Source organism: Tachypleus tridentatus, chromosome 7, assembly GCF_004210375.1.
Source record: "Tachypleus tridentatus isolate NWPU-2018 chromosome 7, ASM421037v1, whole genome shotgun sequence".
NCBI lineage: Eukaryota > Metazoa > Arthropoda > Merostomata > Xiphosura > Limulidae > Tachypleus > Tachypleus tridentatus.
In genome coordinates, this window is record NC_134831.1 from 178,363,312 (window position 1) to 178,380,701 (window position 17,390).

The following is a 17,390-nucleotide window of genomic DNA, read 5'->3' on the forward strand; positions in this document are numbered from 1 at the left end:
TCAGCCAAGAATATTCTATCTATTTGTTACTATCTATCCTGTGCAATAATGGTAGCTTAGACAGTTACAGACACAGTTTATGTGTAAAAGTCAACATTTGAGTGAAACAAAACACAATATTTCCATTACACGAATTCGCCGAAAGTCGACTTAACAAAGGTAGAAAGTTTCAAAACGACAGTGTGTGTGATGCACAGACCATTTATTGGCAACACGAGTTTCGAATTTATGTACTTGATGCCAAGGTCAAAACTCACAGTTTTTGTTTAGCGTAATTTATTTCTAAAGACAATAAGTGATAAATTTTGTTAACTTATTTTCAAACGCGTGCTGTTTTTTTCTATGTCTTTCTTCTCCAAAATGTTCTTTAAATCTGCACATACATGGCTGAAAGTCAAACTACACGACTGTTGTTTGCCCTCGTACAACGTTCCAGAAATAAGCATTACTTGCAAAGTTTTTTTTGCTTCTATCGTTGAATTTCGCACAAGATCACTCGAGGGATGTCTGAAAAAGCCGTTCCTAATCTTGAAGTGTAGCTTAATAAACAACGCCAACCTTTGACATATTCTTTCACCACAAAAAAGTGGAATTTACAAATTCGGTGACGGATTTTGAACCCGTGACTCAAAGATTGGGCTTCGAGTGTCCTAGCCACATGGCCATGCCACATTCCATTAAAAAAAAAAAAAGTTAAGGAACTTGGTTACTTTAAAAAGGCAAGTGATGAAAAATCCATTTCAGAGACATATGAAACCTTAGCATACAAGTTTAAGTACGTTTTGTATATATTTAGATGCCACTGAGAACTTATTGGTTTAAGGAAGGGTCTGCAACAGCCTTTTCAATGGAAAGAGAAGCTCCAACTTTGGCTGTTTATGTTGTCAGCTAATTTCTTTCTCTTTCATTTATCACTTCAAAATTAGAAGTGGTTAGCGCAAATAACACTCGAATAGGACATAAGAAACATTCAACCATCGCATACTCCAAGGAAATGAAGAATACAACATGTGTACGTGTTTTTCAATACGAAGACATATCGGTCACTTCGCTGGACTCATCTCCTCTGAATTTCTGTGTAATTGGACTGTTGAAACAGTCGTATACTCATACGATAGACGGATTATGGAAGCAAGAAGGGGAGGAGTGATGTGCTTTGGACATAATGATCTTACGATAGGGAATTCTGCATTGAAACTTTCGCTTCAAGACTATTATCATGAAGCACGGCTCTAAAATAATTTCGATACATATTCAAGCCTCTATATTTTTGTGAGGCTCATAATTACTTTATGTCCTCTAGATGGCAATGCAGTCACTTATCAGGGTATTTAAATTGATAAAATTTCGTGTTTTTTCTTATAGCAACGCCAGAATCGAGCTATCAGCTGAGCCTACCAACGGGAATCGAACTCCTAATTTTAGCGTTGTAAAAGTTCTTTAAAATCCTTCTTTATCTTGCCGTTTCTTCAACGTTTCCAATGCTTCTTCGTGATATGCAGTAATTTGTAAGATGATAAAGATAGTTAGGCCTGGCATGGCCTGCTGGGTTAAGGCGTTCGACTATTCATCTGAAGGTCGCGGGTTCGAGTCTCCGTTGCACCAAACATGTTCCATTTTTCAGCCGTGGGGCCTCTATAATGTGACGGTCAATCCCACTATTTTTGGGTAAAAAAGTAGCCCAGGAGTTGGCGGTGAGTGGTGATGACTAGCTGCCTTCTCTCTAGTCTTACACTGCTAAATTAGGGACGGTTAGCGCAGATAGCCATCGTGTAGCTTTGCGCATAATTCAAAACCAAAAAGTTAGTTATCGTTCAGTTTTCAAAATGATTTTAATAAAAAATGCACTAATTCTGCATTTGTGCCTTAACGAATACGCACGCATGGTGACATCAGTAGTTGTCTGAACATAGCTGTGCCTTATTTTAACAACCAATTGACTGGATGCAGGGCAGCCAGTCAACAGCACCCACCGCCATATCTTGGACTACTGTAATCGAACAGAGAACCCATTGTCCGAAAGTGCCTAATGCACTTTCGCAGCAACAGCGCACGTGATAAACGGATTCTCGCAGTCTGGGCTCGTCATGTCTAGCCCACAGCTGGAGTTAAACGGTCAACTTACTAAATATAAATAGACCAGTCGTGATGACTTGTTTGTTGTAAAATACGAAACTACATGAGGGCTATCTGTCGGTGTAACAACGAATGAATTTATTATCAAGCAATTAATTTCTTAAGTAATTAGTTTTGTATTTAATCAATACGTTTAGCCTCGCTGTCAGAGTGTAATTCCGAGATCAAAACAGCTTACATCATCTTCGGCCAAAGTATGACATTTTAATATAGGAAATGGAAAATTATCCCATATTTGTAGAAATGCCGCAAGGGACTGTAGCGTAAGTTTTTAAAATATGTATTATTTCTATCGCAGTTCGAAAACTCCATTTTAACACTGCGGAAGTGCTGTCGACCAATCAGGTAAAGCTAAGGTGAATCAAGCGTTTAATGTAGTAAATCCTGTAGGGAGAAGTTTCTTGTAAGTGTAATGTTTGAAATAACTGAAACCTTGTTGAGTTTAATTTTACCCTATTTTTGTCTGTTAACATTCTACTACACTCTTTGCTGGGCTAAAGCACAAAGCTACACAAAGGGCTATCTGTGCTCTGCCCACTATGGGTATCGAAACCTTGTATTTATCAGTATAAGTCCGCAGGTATACCACTTTACTACTGGGGGGCGTACTATTATGTAGAGATGATAGAGATGCCATCCACACTTTCTTGTTTCCATTGTTTTTAAAGGATGGATATTAGCCATACCTACATTCACTTTGTGTCTCATAACTGCTGGTATGGGTATTAACACTTTTATTGATAAGGAGAGAAAAACGTTTCGACCTTCCTAGGTCATCTTCAGGTTAAGAAAGAGAAAGTTTGCAAATGACCATTGGCGGACGCATGTCTTAGGTTCGAGAGTATAAACGGGTAAGGGATTGTAGGGGGCGTTGCAGTTTGATGTTAGGTTATTAATTAATATAGGTATAAAGTTGCTGTATAAATAGGGCAACTAAAACCAAAATTAAATCAAGAAAAAGGAACTCCTTTATACATATACTAATTAATAACATAATATCCAAGTGCAACGCCCCCTACAGTCCCGCACTCGTTTATACTCTCGTCCTTAAGACGTGTGTTTGGAAACAGTCAGTTGCAAACTATCTTTGTTAACTTGAAGATGACCTAGGAAGGGCTAAATTCTGTTCTCTAAATTATCAGTGAAAGTGTTAATACCTATACCAGCCGTTCTGAGATACATTTTTATTTCGAGTGTGTTTCTCGTCATCAAGAACTACATTCACTTTCTTCTTCCGAAAAGTTTTCTTTACTTCTTACATGCTGTTTAGCTCCCTACTGGGTCATCGGTCAGTCTGAGGGCTTATGACGACAAAAATTGGGTTCCGATACTCGCAGTTGGCATTGCACAGGTAGCCCAATGTGTACTTCTGTCACTAACAACAAAGAAACCCTTGTCTCTTGTAATTTCGTATGTCGTTCAAATGTAAAGATAAGGCCACAATTCCAGATAAATTTTTTGTACCGCGCGAAGTCAAGTCGCTATTTGTGTTCCAATTAGATTATAAGTTTGAAATGATTTAACCTAACCTTTGATAAAGACGTAAATACGTAATCCGAAATGTTGAGTCCATTAAATGTTTTATTTATGTGGACTTTGTAATCATATTTATTTTATAACGATTTTTAGCCTGCACTAAAGAATTTTTCGCAGTAACACATGTACTAGATAGATACAATTTTCGTTTACCAACACCGTTACTTTCTGGCCCAGTAACGTGCTCTGTCATCCACACGGCACGCTACACTTTAGCACTCACTTCATAAAATACTCACATAAAAAAGCTTTTCAAGTAGAACTCAATGGTCTCGTACACTGAACTGGAGCGAGCTCTTCACGTGCATTCACCGGAAGTTATAAAGCAGCCATCTTGTTTGCTTCTTACTACACTTTCAGTTACGAAGATGAAATATATAGCTTGTAAATAACGTACAAGTGTGTGTTGTAATAATAACCCAGATTTGATTGTGTTGTAAAACTAGCCAATATCTGGCTGTATTGTAAAATTAGCCGAGATATGGTTGTGTTATAAAATCAGCCAATATCTGTTTGTAATGTAAAAATAGTCAATATCTGGTTGTTCTGTAAAAATAGCACAGATCTGGTTGTATTGTAAAAATAGGTGAGAGTTGGTTGTGTTATAAAATTAGCCAATATTTAGTTGTTCTGTAAAAATAACCCAAATCTGGTGTTGTTGTAAAACTAGCCAATATCTGGCTGTATTGTGAAAATATCCCAGATATAGTAGTGTTGTAAAACTAGCCAATATCTGGCTGTATTGTAAAAGTAGCCAAGATCTGGTTACATTCTAAAAATAGCAAATACCGGGTCCGATGTTGTTTTACAGGTAAATTCGCAGTTTTGTGTTTGTTTTTTCTTTCATAAATACGTTCCTTTGACTAAATTTGCCAAATCCAAAAATATTACAATGTAAGATACTTAGACCTAATGATTGTAACGTTACTTAACTAATGCAAGCTTTTGAGCACATACAAGTTGTGACATTTGACAACATATTTTTACAGTTGTGGCATTTCACTCAATTCGTATTTTATTCTGAACTCAGAAAGTCGAATATTTTATCATTATGATATTCCCTTCCTAAAATCTCACGCTGGTACAGCAGTAAGTCTACGGATTTACAATGCTAAAATCAAGGGTTCGATTCCCCTTGGTGGACTAACCAGATAGCCCTATGTGGCTTTGCTATAATAAAAACTTAAACCCTTCTTCAAAGTTTTTTAACACTAATATTGTCCATAACTTCACTTCAAATGTTTTAGTTTCTCTTGTTACCATAATTTTCAGAACTCAACAAAACTACACGAACAAACTCAAACTTGGTGAAAATATATTTACAAAACCTCCAATGGGACAAAAACAAACAAACTTTGTGAAAATATGTTCTGGAAACCTTTCACAAGATAAAATCAAACAAACTTGGTGGGAATATGTTTACAAAACCTGTCAGATATTGATATTACATTTGTGCCATTAGGTGTTTCTTCATGTTGACAAAAATGGACGACAGTGTGTCGTCAGAGAACTCACAGCCATGGTTTCTCCACCGTAGCTCTTAAAATATGGAAACATCACACTTGATATATGCCACTCTTCAAAGCTTATTCAAAACACTATTTCACATGAGAAAAATTTTAAAAGTGGAGGTGAACGAATTAACTGACACATCTTTAGAGTGTTGCACACACACACTGCAAGAACCATAAAGTTTAAATCTAGGAACTAAGTTACAATCAATGTACGTTTTTATTGACAGAAGCAAAAAAACAAGGCTGATCTTGCAACACGAATTTTAAGTTCAGGTGTGATTGATGCCTCAAAATATTGGAACAAAGGCTTGAGTTTACCTATATCTAAGGGAGGTGGATCCACAGTTAAATTTATAACAGTTCGTAAGTTCTTTTACTTGCCCTGCTCTAAAAGTCTATTGGATAGAAGTTACAATAGTCCAATAGGTTGTTCCAATAAAACTTTTGTAATGATCACAGTTGCACGTACAATAATGTGCATGCTTCTTGAAATAAATACAGCAGGAAATTGTACGGTCTGGGATGAAACTTTGGTTCCACGTGTCACTCGTTATTAGTTCTGTAAATGTGGTATGTGATACACAGGTATGAACTTCCACCAAATTTATATTATCTCATTATCTATACAAGGAAGCATCTTTAGGATATGTGGATGGTCAAGAAATAACAAAAAGAATGTATTGTAAACTGTTTGGAGGCCTTGACAGTTGAAAAGACTAAAAACATGCCAATTTTACGAAATAAATAAATAAAAATAGAGGTGATTTGGTAAAGGCTAATGTGTTATCAAAGTATATCAGACAACAAAAATGAAAGTGGTTTCAAAGACGTCTGACGTCAACAAATGGTGAACTTCCTCCAGCAAGCATAGTTATCCTGGGAATACAGACTGCTGCTTTGAAAGTAGCTATGAATGGGGTTTTAGGTAGACGCAAGAAGGTAACCATGTTTACAGTTGGATAAGGTGTTTAATTACGTGTTATATGGATGTACCACCTTCCTTACATTAGCTGTAAGAGTTGGTTAAAAAAAACTTATGTTTATTTTATTTAAACACCAGCAGTTTCATGTTGAATGGAATGTAAAACATCCAAGGTGATTTAAGTACTGGTTTATCTATGTTACACATTTATCAATTAATTATATTATAATTTTGACACTCAGTGTACAAGATACATATGAACATTGTAGTGAAAGGTAACCTAATTCAGACGTACGTGCACTTTACCAGTTTATTTGTTTAAGTACGTGGTATTCAAAATAACGGTCGTAATGACAAACAATGAACTACAGTACCTTGTACTGTGTATTGCTTTAGGCTTAATACCTACCTTTCTGTTTTTGTTGTACTTTATCACAAATACGAGGACTATCTGCGCTAGCTGTCCCTAATTTAGCAGCGTAAGATTAGAGGGAAGGCGACTAGTCAACACCACCCACCGCCAACTCTTGGGCTACTCTTTTTCCAACAAATAGTGGGATTGGCCATAACATTATAACGTCCCCACGACTGAAAGAAAGGGTGAGCATGTTTGGTGCGACGGGGGATTCGAACCCGCGACCCTCAGATTACGAGTCGAGCGCCTTAACCACCTGGCCATGCCGGGCCCACAAATTTGTATAAGCTCTATTGAAACATATCGCTTTATTATTCATAATTCAGTTTAGACCAACACAATGTTATAAGTTACTGTTCTTTTTATTTTTCCAATACCAATTCTACAAATATTTTTTTTTTTTTGCAATTTATATAGTTATTTCATTTTCATAGTTACTACAAAAGCTAAAAAGTAATATATAGATTAATTAAGGTATACGTAGTAAAGTGATAAGAAACATTATAACAAATTGAGATCTGAAAGTAGAAAGAATAAAATGATAACAAAGCATCGAGAAATCACTTGAATATTTTTGCCAATAAGCCTAATACATTCGACGATTTAAGGACCAACAGTATGGATACATCTTGACGTCAAGTGTCAATACAGCGATACCAGTCAATGCGCGATCTAGTTCAGTCTAGAGATCAGTGAAATGGCTTTGTTTGTTGTAACCACAACATACAAAAGAGTTTGGCAAACAGCTTTGAAAAAAATGCATCTTTGAAATTTGTTAATTTTATCAGACGCCATCTTTATTCTGCTTTTGCGTACTCGTCAACACTTGTTAGTACTTGTACTAGGCCTACAAATGTTTGACAAAAATTGAAACAAATGCCTTGTAGAGTTGCATTGGTTTACAAAAAATCGTAATGTAGAAAGGAAAACCAACATACAACTTTATTTCTTACAAAGAAAGAAGAAAAGTTTGGGAAATTAAAGTTCGACCAAACGTCTGGAAAAGTTGAAGATAACGAAATGTTTATACTTATGAGAAGTAGGCCTAAAGTTAACGTGCCAGACCAGTGTTGAAATAGGTCTAATACAGAGTAATATTGAGGTAAGCCTAAAATAAATGTACCAGGGCAGTATTGAAGTAGGCCTAAGCTAAACGTGCCAGGGGAGCATTGATGTAAGCCTAAGATTGACATGTCAGTCCAGTGTTATCGAAGAAAGCACAATATTGTGTATGTTTTCTATAATATGCTGTTTGTGTATTCCTAAAAGATAAAAAATCTGACGTTTAGCATGTTTAATTATCTTAACTTTCTATCATAGGCTACAAATATCTACTTACTTAAGCTAACATCAGGCGATTAACCAAATGCACTAGAAGAATAAGTCTACGATCAGGTGTACGATCTCCTCATGGACAGCAGATAGCCCGATGTGGCTTTGCTGCATGAAAACACACACTAGGAGAAAATGGGAATTTGAGACCGAAATAAGAAAAACATTTAAATTATCATCACTAATGTATTATTGTTAAAAAAAAGTTTTTTATATTTAACGAATTCTTAAACATGTTATTAATGTTTTAGTTAAAACTTTGTAATTTAAGAAACGATACTAAAATTTCGTATTAGCAAAATCTTCTTATTAGATAAATAATCCAAAATTTATACACAGAATTAAATGTTACCACATGTCTTACCTTCTATAATTCCAGAGAAAAGGAAAAAGGAACTATTTTAGTTTTATTTGTTTTTGTATAATTTTATAGATGCAAGGACAACATAGTCCATTGTTCCTCAGCTGAATAGCAAGTCTAACATTAAGAAATGTTTTTGTTTGTTTTTGAATTTCGCGCAAAGCTACACGAGGACCATCTGCGTTAGCCGTCCCTAATTTTGTAGTGTAAGACTAGAGGGAAGGCAGCTAGTCATCACCACCCACCCAAGAGTTGGGCTACTCTTTTACCAACGAATAGTGGGATTGATTGTCACATTATAACACCCCCACGGCTGAAAGGGCGAACACTTTTGGTGCGACGGGGATTCAAACATGCGACCCTTAACTTACCTGGCCATGCCGGTCCGCTCTAAGAATATATGTGAGGGAATCTATGGGTTGTGCCATGCATTACATGTATTAGGGGTCTTTAAAACAAAAAATAAGTTGGAAAATCATTCTGAAAAGAAGGAAACCAACATTAAGTGAATTTTATTAAAGGAGATGAAGCTTTCTTAACAGTGACCAGATAAAGGCTCTGTGAAAAGGAAATAAGCATAGTCGTAAATATTTGTTTGTTTTGTAGTTAAGCCACTGGAGGGCGTGGTAAATAGTTTCTTTGTTTGTTTTGAATTCTCGCAAAGCTACACGAGGGCTATCTGCGCTAGCCATCCCTAATTTAGCAGTATAAGACTAAAGGGAAGGTAGCTAGTCATCACCACCAACTCATGGTCTAAATTTTTACCAATGATTAGTGTGATTGAACTTCACATTATAATGTCCCCATGTCTGAAAGAGCGAGCATGTTTGGTGTGAGAGAAATTCGAACCCGCGACTCTTGGATTAGGAGCGGAGCGTTTTAACCACCTGGCCATGCCGGGGCCTGCTATAACATCATGTTCAATTTTAATTTCATCGTCCTTTGCATCGCGTAACCCATCGTGAGCACATGGAAACAGTTGAATTTAATTCTGGGATTTTATAAGAAGTTAGGTCCATAGACATTAAAATTAATTATACGAAAATCTTTAGTTTCATTTGTTTATTACTAAGTATAAAATTACACAGCATGCTATCTGCGTTGTGAACACCCTGTGTATCGAATCTCAATTTTTGAATTAATTTTTTCAAGACAACCAAAAACAGTTTTCAACATCTTCGACTGAAGTAAATATCAAGAAGCAGTTGATTGTAGTGAAAGAATTTTTAACAAGAATCATGTTTGTTTGTTCGTTTTTGAATTTCGCGCAAAGCTACACGAGGGCTATCTGCGCTACCCGTCCATAATTTAGCAGTGTAAGACTAGAGGGAAGCCAACTAGTCATCACCACTTACCGCCAAGTCTTGAGCTACTCTTTTACCAACGAATATTGGGATTGACCGTCATATTATAACGCTTCCACGGCTGAAAGCGCGAGCATGCTTGGTGTGACGGGGGTTCGAACCCCCGACTCTTAGATTACGAGTCGAACGCCTTAACCCACCTGGCCATGCCGGGCCTATTATGTTGGTAAACAGTGTTTGTGAACCAGTGAAAATAATCGTTTATTTTAGTAACTTTTACATACATAAGTTTGTTCCCACTTATGCATTAATCTAAGATGCAGTAGAGAATCGTATTTCGTGTGTCCAGTCCAAAAATCCTGTGCCAATGTCGTCATCATTTCAAAACAGTTACAAAACTCCAGTGTTTCTCATCACCAAGTTATCAAGAAGATGAAGACAGGTTTTCTTGAGTTTCATAAAGACAAGATAGATAAGCAAATCTCAGTAGAAAGTTCTGTTACTTACTTCTGGCGAAATAAGTAATTCTGAAAGCGAAGACCTGTACGACATTGATGGTTACGTTCACAGCTCGGGTCATGAATCGAGATAAATGTTATGATGTTTGTCCAGCTGAAACAACACACAAAGCACCAGTTGTGCACATAAGATATTACACACGTAACAGTTTAATATATACTAGCGATGTTGTGTTTAAGTTTCTTCTTAAAGGTAAGAACTCTTTGAGTTTAGAGCTAGTTTGTGGTTAAATCACCAGGAGAAAAGCCACTAATAACAGAAACAGTTGATATTAATTTACCAACATGTCAAGATATAAAAACAAAAAGTTTTATCTGCTCTTTAGCTTTTCCCTTACTATCATATACCCTAGAGACTTAAGAGCAGAGGAAAAAGAATCTTATGGGGGGGGGGAGGGGAGGAATAGAGTTAGTCGCAAAAATATTGCCTTGTGTAACTAGTTCTTAGTTTTTATGAAAGGCAAAAATGTTACCAGTTGTCTAAGGTACTGCATTATTATAAATGTTTGACAGTTTTCGTGCATGACACATGGGAATAAGTTATTAATTAGGGATATTTGGTTAATTCATTTTTATTTCTGTTTTGGAACACGATTCCAAACATGAGATATGAGCAATACGGGTATAACGAACATGATCCAAGGTAACCGAGAAATTTGAACTCATAAGTTTGTGTTACGTGTCTTAAGTTAGTAAGCCAACCACCATTTAGTTGCGTTTTAAAATACTGTTAGCTACTAATATTTTTAGTGTATGACATCACTGTTTTATTTGTTTGAAAACTTTAGTGGACCAAGAAAATAAATGTCTGAGTAAAACAACAGCAACACTAATCTATTATCTCCATGATAAGAATTATTAAAATAAACTTTGTGATAAAAGTTCAAATAGGTAAATACAAAAACATTTTTTTAATGTAAAACATATTATCAGTACGTATAAGGTGTGCGTAAGAACGGAATAAATATGGCGGACAAAAGTCAGTTAGCCAAACTCTCCTGTGTAAATGGTTCTGGGTACGAACAAACCAGTTCAGCAAGCTCCGATCAAAAGAGCAAAAGATCAACTTAGTTGAAGTGCTATTACACACTTCTTTTGCTTTGTTTTATTTTCTTTTTACCAGGAACACATAATGGGCAAGTAAAGAATCATGTGCTGCAAATTACTATCAGCCATATAGCTATATTATATTGCACTCACACTAATACTTATTGTGAAGCTTCGCTAACTCAAATGTTCTACACCTTAGTGTAAGGTAGACGTCGAAGTATATATATATATTGAACCATGCTTATCATCAGGCTGATTAGGGGACGAAGAGGAACACCCTAGTTGGAGAGAGAACTCTTCTGATTTCTCTCTCAACTAAATCCCAAAAAAACAAGATTGATGACCTTGTCTTGCACGAGCCTCTCTCCATTTGTCACGTGAATATTGAGACAAACAGAAAGAGGACGTTTAATAACATAAAACAATGGCGCTAATAATTAAGATGAAATACACACCCTGGTGTAAGAATGTTGTCACACTATTGAGCAAGCGTTAGATGTCAAACAGAGTAACCCAACATTTGAAAAGTCGTCAAGTTGCTTATGATAAAAATGCACTAAACTAGATATCTTTATTACATTTGAGATATTTAATAGCTAATTCCATCATGACATTTTTATAAACATGTCATTATTAATACTTTCGCGGCACGTGCTTAGAACACGTACCCAAACCAGTCAGTTGGTTTCATGAACTAGAAACACATTCCTGATATCTAACAGTAAAAATAACGATTTACAAGCTACAACAAAAAATATTTGCATGACTACTGTTTTCGATTTTTAAGAATTCTAAAAGCGAAAGTTACTGTATATTACAAACTAAGACAAGGCCGATAAAGAATGGCCAATAAGTTAATAGTTACCGGATTAGATGATTCTCTACTGGTTATTTGATGAAGTCGCGTCACGAGACTCCAGAAAATCAATTTAAAATATGATTTCAGTTCAAGTGTCGGTGAAGACATATTGTCTTTAATGGTTCAATTAGCTACAAAGCAACAAAGTGTTTAACATACACTAGTGTTTACTGAAATCGAAACTTTCAAATATATTTTATATTGTAGGTAATAATGAAACCGAATCTTTCAAATATATCTTATACTTTAAGTATTAATGAAACCACAAAAGTTTCAAATATATTTTATATTGTAGGTATTAATAAAATCGAAATTTTCAAATATATCTTATATTGTTGGTATTAATGAAACCGAAACTTTCAAATATATCTTATATTGTTGGTATTAATGAAACCGAAACTTTCAAATATATCTTATACTTTAGGCATTAATGAAACCGAAACTTTCAAATATATCTTATACTTTAGGCATTAATGAAACCACAAAACTTTCAAATATATTTTATATTGTAGGTATTAATGAAACCACAAAAGTTTCAAATATATTTTATATTGTAGGTATTAATAAAATCGAAACTTTCAAATATATTTTATATTGTAGGTATTAATGAAATCGAAACTTTTAAATATATTTTATATTGTAGGTATTAATGAAACCAAATAAAATATTACAGAAACAAAACCAGAAACATTCTCTGGAATATTTCGAATTTGTGCATTCTACGTTTTTAATGGCTCTATATACATGCATATTTTAAATAGAAACTAAAGTCAAATGTTTAAACTGATAATTATATATGTATTAAATTTATATTCCAGAAAAGAAAGAATATATTATTAACTGAACAATAACCGTATATGATAACAATATCTAAATTGATAGTTTGCGTGTAGAAAAAGATTACATATATATTTTACAGTTGAGCTATCTAATGAGCCATCGAAACATGCAAAAGATGTGAAACTTGTTAAAGAATTATCTCTTTATTTTTTGATAAATATTTTTATAAACTATAAAACAATGACAAGTTGAAAGTAAATGCTTAACTCATTACTTTACAAATCTCCGAAGTACTTTGAAACAATTATTTAAGAGACAGAAGTTTCTGGAAAGCTTTCCTGAAATCGGGATTGAAAACCGTGTAGATAACAGGATTGAGCGCAGAATTAACATAACCAAGCCACGTGATAAACCCACCCACTCGTTTTGATAAGGTACAAGTGGCACAGAAGGGTAAAATGACATACATGAGGAAAAACGGAAGCCAGCAGAGAACAAATACCCCCATCACGATTCCTAAAACACGTGCAGCACGTCGCTCTTTAGATACGGATATCTTTTGTCTTTGCTCCATGTACTGGCGGACTATTCCGGGTTGTTGGATCTTTTGACTACCATTTCGGGCTTGATTACGGTCACAACGTTTAGGGCTTTCCTCGTGCTCGCAGTCTTCCAGCTCGGATGTTGCTGATACTTCAGTCTTTATGGCGATCGAATTGTCAACATTCCTACACGTTCGAAGATTTTCCAGTGGAATTTCTATCTTTTCATCCTCCGTGGCCGCGTAAGTTGTCTGCACAATTTTCGGCACTTGCTTGGCTCGTTTACGCAATCGACGTTTGGTAGCTTGGAAAATTTTCAAATAAACCACGGTCATAATAACAAGGGGTATGAAGAAAGATCCACTCGAAGAATAAACGACGTATCCTCTCTCTTCCGTCAGAGCGCACGGCGTGGTGTCAGTAAAGTGTTTTGGCCAGTCGTTCCAACCAATCAGCGGCGGTATGGAAATTAAAGCACTTATTGCCCAGACAAAGAAGATTGTGACGAGAACTCTCTTAAGTGTCCGTTTTTGAGCGTAATTAATAGGATCGTGGATAGCCCAGTAGCGATCTAGAGCAATAACGCATAGGCTGAGAATAGAAGCCGTGCAACATAGAATATCGCAGGTGAGCCACATCTCACAGACACGAAGTCCGAACACCCATCGGCCAATGATGGAATAGGCAACATTGAGAGGCATGACCAATATGGCGACAGCAATGTCCGCGCAGGCCAGTGAGACCAAGAATATATTCTGGACACTTCTGAGGGGCCTGTAGGTGAATATGGAAATGATTACCAGGATGTTCCCAAAAACTGTGCTAATCATAATGGCTGACAGCAGCAACGCCGTTACCACAGCTTCTACAACAGGCATTGCGAGAGGATATCCGAACGGAACAACGATCTCTGTAGCGTTCCGGAACGTTTCGTTACTCCCCACAAACTGTTCTGTTTCATCATTGCTAACGTTCAGTTCTATTTCTAGCTGAATAAGCTGATTCTCGTTATCTTTGTAGAACTGGAAGCTGTCGTCGTAGTAGCCGTTAAATTTAGAGACATATCTTTGGAATTCCTGGATCCACATCGTGTCCTCTGTCCACAGGTCGTGGCGACGAACAAGACAAAACGTTTCACTGAATCTCTTTCTGTTTCTGACAGACAGAAGGAGGTCAGAGACGTCGTTTTTTTTTTCTCTATGTTTCTTTCTCAACGATCATTTTCTGAAATGTACAAAAATGAGTATTATGGTATATTAATATAATTAGTTTCGTCTAAAACTATAAAACAACTGTCTACACTGGCCATCCCTAAGTCAGAAACGAAAGGTACTAAGGAAACACATAATGTTCCTGTAACATTACAAGAGGGTTGCTTGAGTGTTGCATGATTTGTAACATTCCTGCAACATTTGCTAAACATTGCAGAAATTCAGTTTTAGAAGTTTTAATTTGAGTAATATTGACGCAATATCAAACAAACTACACATGTTAAATACTGTGCATTATGTTCTGAATGTATTACAAAGAAATGTTGCTACAATGCTGTTGCAGTATTTGTAGACTTTCTAATTGTTAAATTTTTAAAGGATTGTATTTCAGAGAACTGTTGCTACAATGTTGCTGCAGTATTCTTTGTAGACTTTTTAATTGTTAAATTTTTAAAGGATTGTATTTCAGAGAACTGTTGCTACAATGTTGCTGCAGTATTCTTTGTAGACTTTTTAATTGTTAAATTTTTAAAGGATTGTATAACAGAAAACTGTTGCTAGAATGTTGCTGCAGTATTCATTGTAGACTTTGTAATTGTTAAATTTTTAAAGGATTGTATTTCAGAGAACTGTTGCTACAATGTTGCTGCAGTATTCTTTGTAGACTTTTTAATTGTTAAATTTTTAAAGGATTGTGTTTCAGAGAACTGTTGCTACAATGTTGCTGCAGTATTCCTTGTAGACTTTCTAATTGTTAAATTTTTAAAGGATTTTATTTCAGAGAACTGTTGCTACAATGCTGCTGCAGTATTCTTTGCAGACTTTCTAATTGTTAAATTTTTAAAGGATTGTATTTCATAAAACTGTTGCTACAATGTTGCTGCAGTATTCTTTGTAGACTTTTTAATTGTTAAATTTTTAAAGGATTGTATTTCAGAGAACTGTTTCTGCAATGTTGCTGCAGTAATCTTTGTAGACTTTCAATTTGTTAAATTTTTAAAGTATTGTATTTCAGAGAACTGTTACTACAATGTTGCTGCAGTATTCTTTGTAGACTTTCTAATTGTTAAAATTTTAAAGGATTGTATTTGAGAAAACTGTTGCTGCAATGTTGCTACAGTAGAAAGTTGCTGGTATATAGTATTTTTGAAACACACAATTAAAGTAATATATAAACAGGCAAACTGCAATGCTAATGAGGATATCTATGCTGGCAGCACCTAGAATAATATATACATATATATATATATATATAGTGTATGGCTATGCTTGCAGCTGACACCAGAGGCCGTTTTGTGTGGCCATATGTGTTTTCGTATAATGATATGTACATACACTGCTGGCCAAAATCTTAAGGCCAATGAACATAAATAAAAAATATGCATTTTGCGTTGTTAGGCTCAACCACTTATTTGAGTAGAGCTTCGAAAGACGAAATTAAGAAAAGGGAAAATAAAAATAAAATTTTTTTAGCATTTAATAGGGAAAATGTGAATACTATGAAATTAGTCTAAATACTAGCTGGTCAAAAGTTTAAGACCATACTAAAACGAAGCGTTAATCGATAAACACGTAACGAAATTTAGTCATTTGTCTTCAAGCAGTAGCGTTGTCAACATCTCATACTAATATCTCGTGTGTTACATTGGGTAAAAACATGGCAAAAACTAAAAAGTTGACAGAGTTTGAACGTAACAGAATTGTTGAGTTTCAAAAGCAAGGCCTCTGTGAACGCGTTATCGCTGGTGTGATTGAGCGTAGTAAAACTGCTGTTGCAAATTTCTTAAAAGGCCCTGAGGGATACGGAACGAGAATTTCAAGTAGTCGGCCCAAGAAAATTTCGCCGGCGTTGAGCAGGAGAATTCGACGGGTTGTCCGGCAAGAACCAGCCGGTCGTTGAACCAGATTAAGGACCTTACGGACGCAGAATGCAGCTCAAGAACAATAAAACGGCATCTACGAGAGAAAGGCTTTAAAAACCGTAAACGTCTTCAAAGGCCATGCCTCCTTCCACACCACGAAACAGCTCGGTTAAACTTTCCTGAGAAGCACCAAGCATTGGACGTAGAATAGTGGAAGAAGGTTTTGTTCTTTGATGAGAAAAAATTAACCTGGATGGTCCAGATTGCTTCCAGCGTTACTGGCACGATAAGGATATCTCACCGGAGACATTTTCTACACGACACAGTAGAAGAAGTTCCATCATGATCTGGGGTATTTTTACCTTCCATGGAACAATGGAGCTTCAGGTTATACATGGGCGTCAAACAGCAGCTGGCTACATTAGCATGTTGGAGAAAGCATCCTTATTGACTGAAGGTCCTCGCTTGTGTGGAAATGACTGGATCTTTCAGCAGGACAACGCTGCAATCCACAATGCCCGCAGGAAAAAGGACTTTTTCATAGCGAATAACGTGATTCTTTTGGACCATCCAGCGTGTTCGCCCGAACTGAGCCCCATTGAAAATGTTTGGGAGTGGATAGCAAGGGAAGTATATAGAAATGGACGTCAATTCCAAATAGTGCATGATCTACGTGAAGCCATCTTCACCACTCGGAATAACATTCCAGCCAGTCTTCTGGAAAAGTTATATCAACCATGCCAAAGCGAAAGTTTGAAGTTATTCGCAATGACGGCCGTGCAACTCACTACTAAGACCTCTTGTTGGGCATTTCCTACCATGTTTAGGACTTCTTTTTGGTAATACTTAAACTTTTGACCAGCTAGTAGTTAGGTTAATTTCATAGTGTTCACATTTCCCTAGTAAATGCTAAAAAAGTTTTTTTTTTATTTTCCCTTTTCTTATTTTCATCTTTCGAAGCTCTACTCAAATAAATGGTTGAGTCTAACAGCGCAAAATGCATATTTTTTCTTGATGTTCATTGGCCTAAGATTTTGGCCAGCAGTGC

At 36.0% G+C, this 17,390-nt stretch overlaps 1 protein-coding gene across 2 annotated transcripts in view; it reads right to left on the reverse strand.

Annotated features, from left to right (window-relative positions):
• Positions 1-17,390, reverse strand: part of LOC143257364 (putative G-protein coupled receptor No18) — a 190,092-nt gene that overhangs the window by 125,753 nt on the left and 46,949 nt on the right. Inside the window, exon 2 of one of the 2 annotated variants that reach the window (XM_076515924.1) lies at positions 12,905-14,493. The exons of the other annotated variant lie outside the window; for it this stretch is intronic. Within the exon in view, the coding sequence (XP_076372039.1) occupies positions 13,032-14,357 (1,326 nt within the window). The 5' untranslated portion in view covers positions 14,358-14,493 and the 3' untranslated portion in view covers positions 12,905-13,031. Of the gene's footprint in view, positions 1-12,904; positions 14,494-17,390 lie in introns of those variants that run through there. 2 annotated transcript variants of the gene reach the window in all.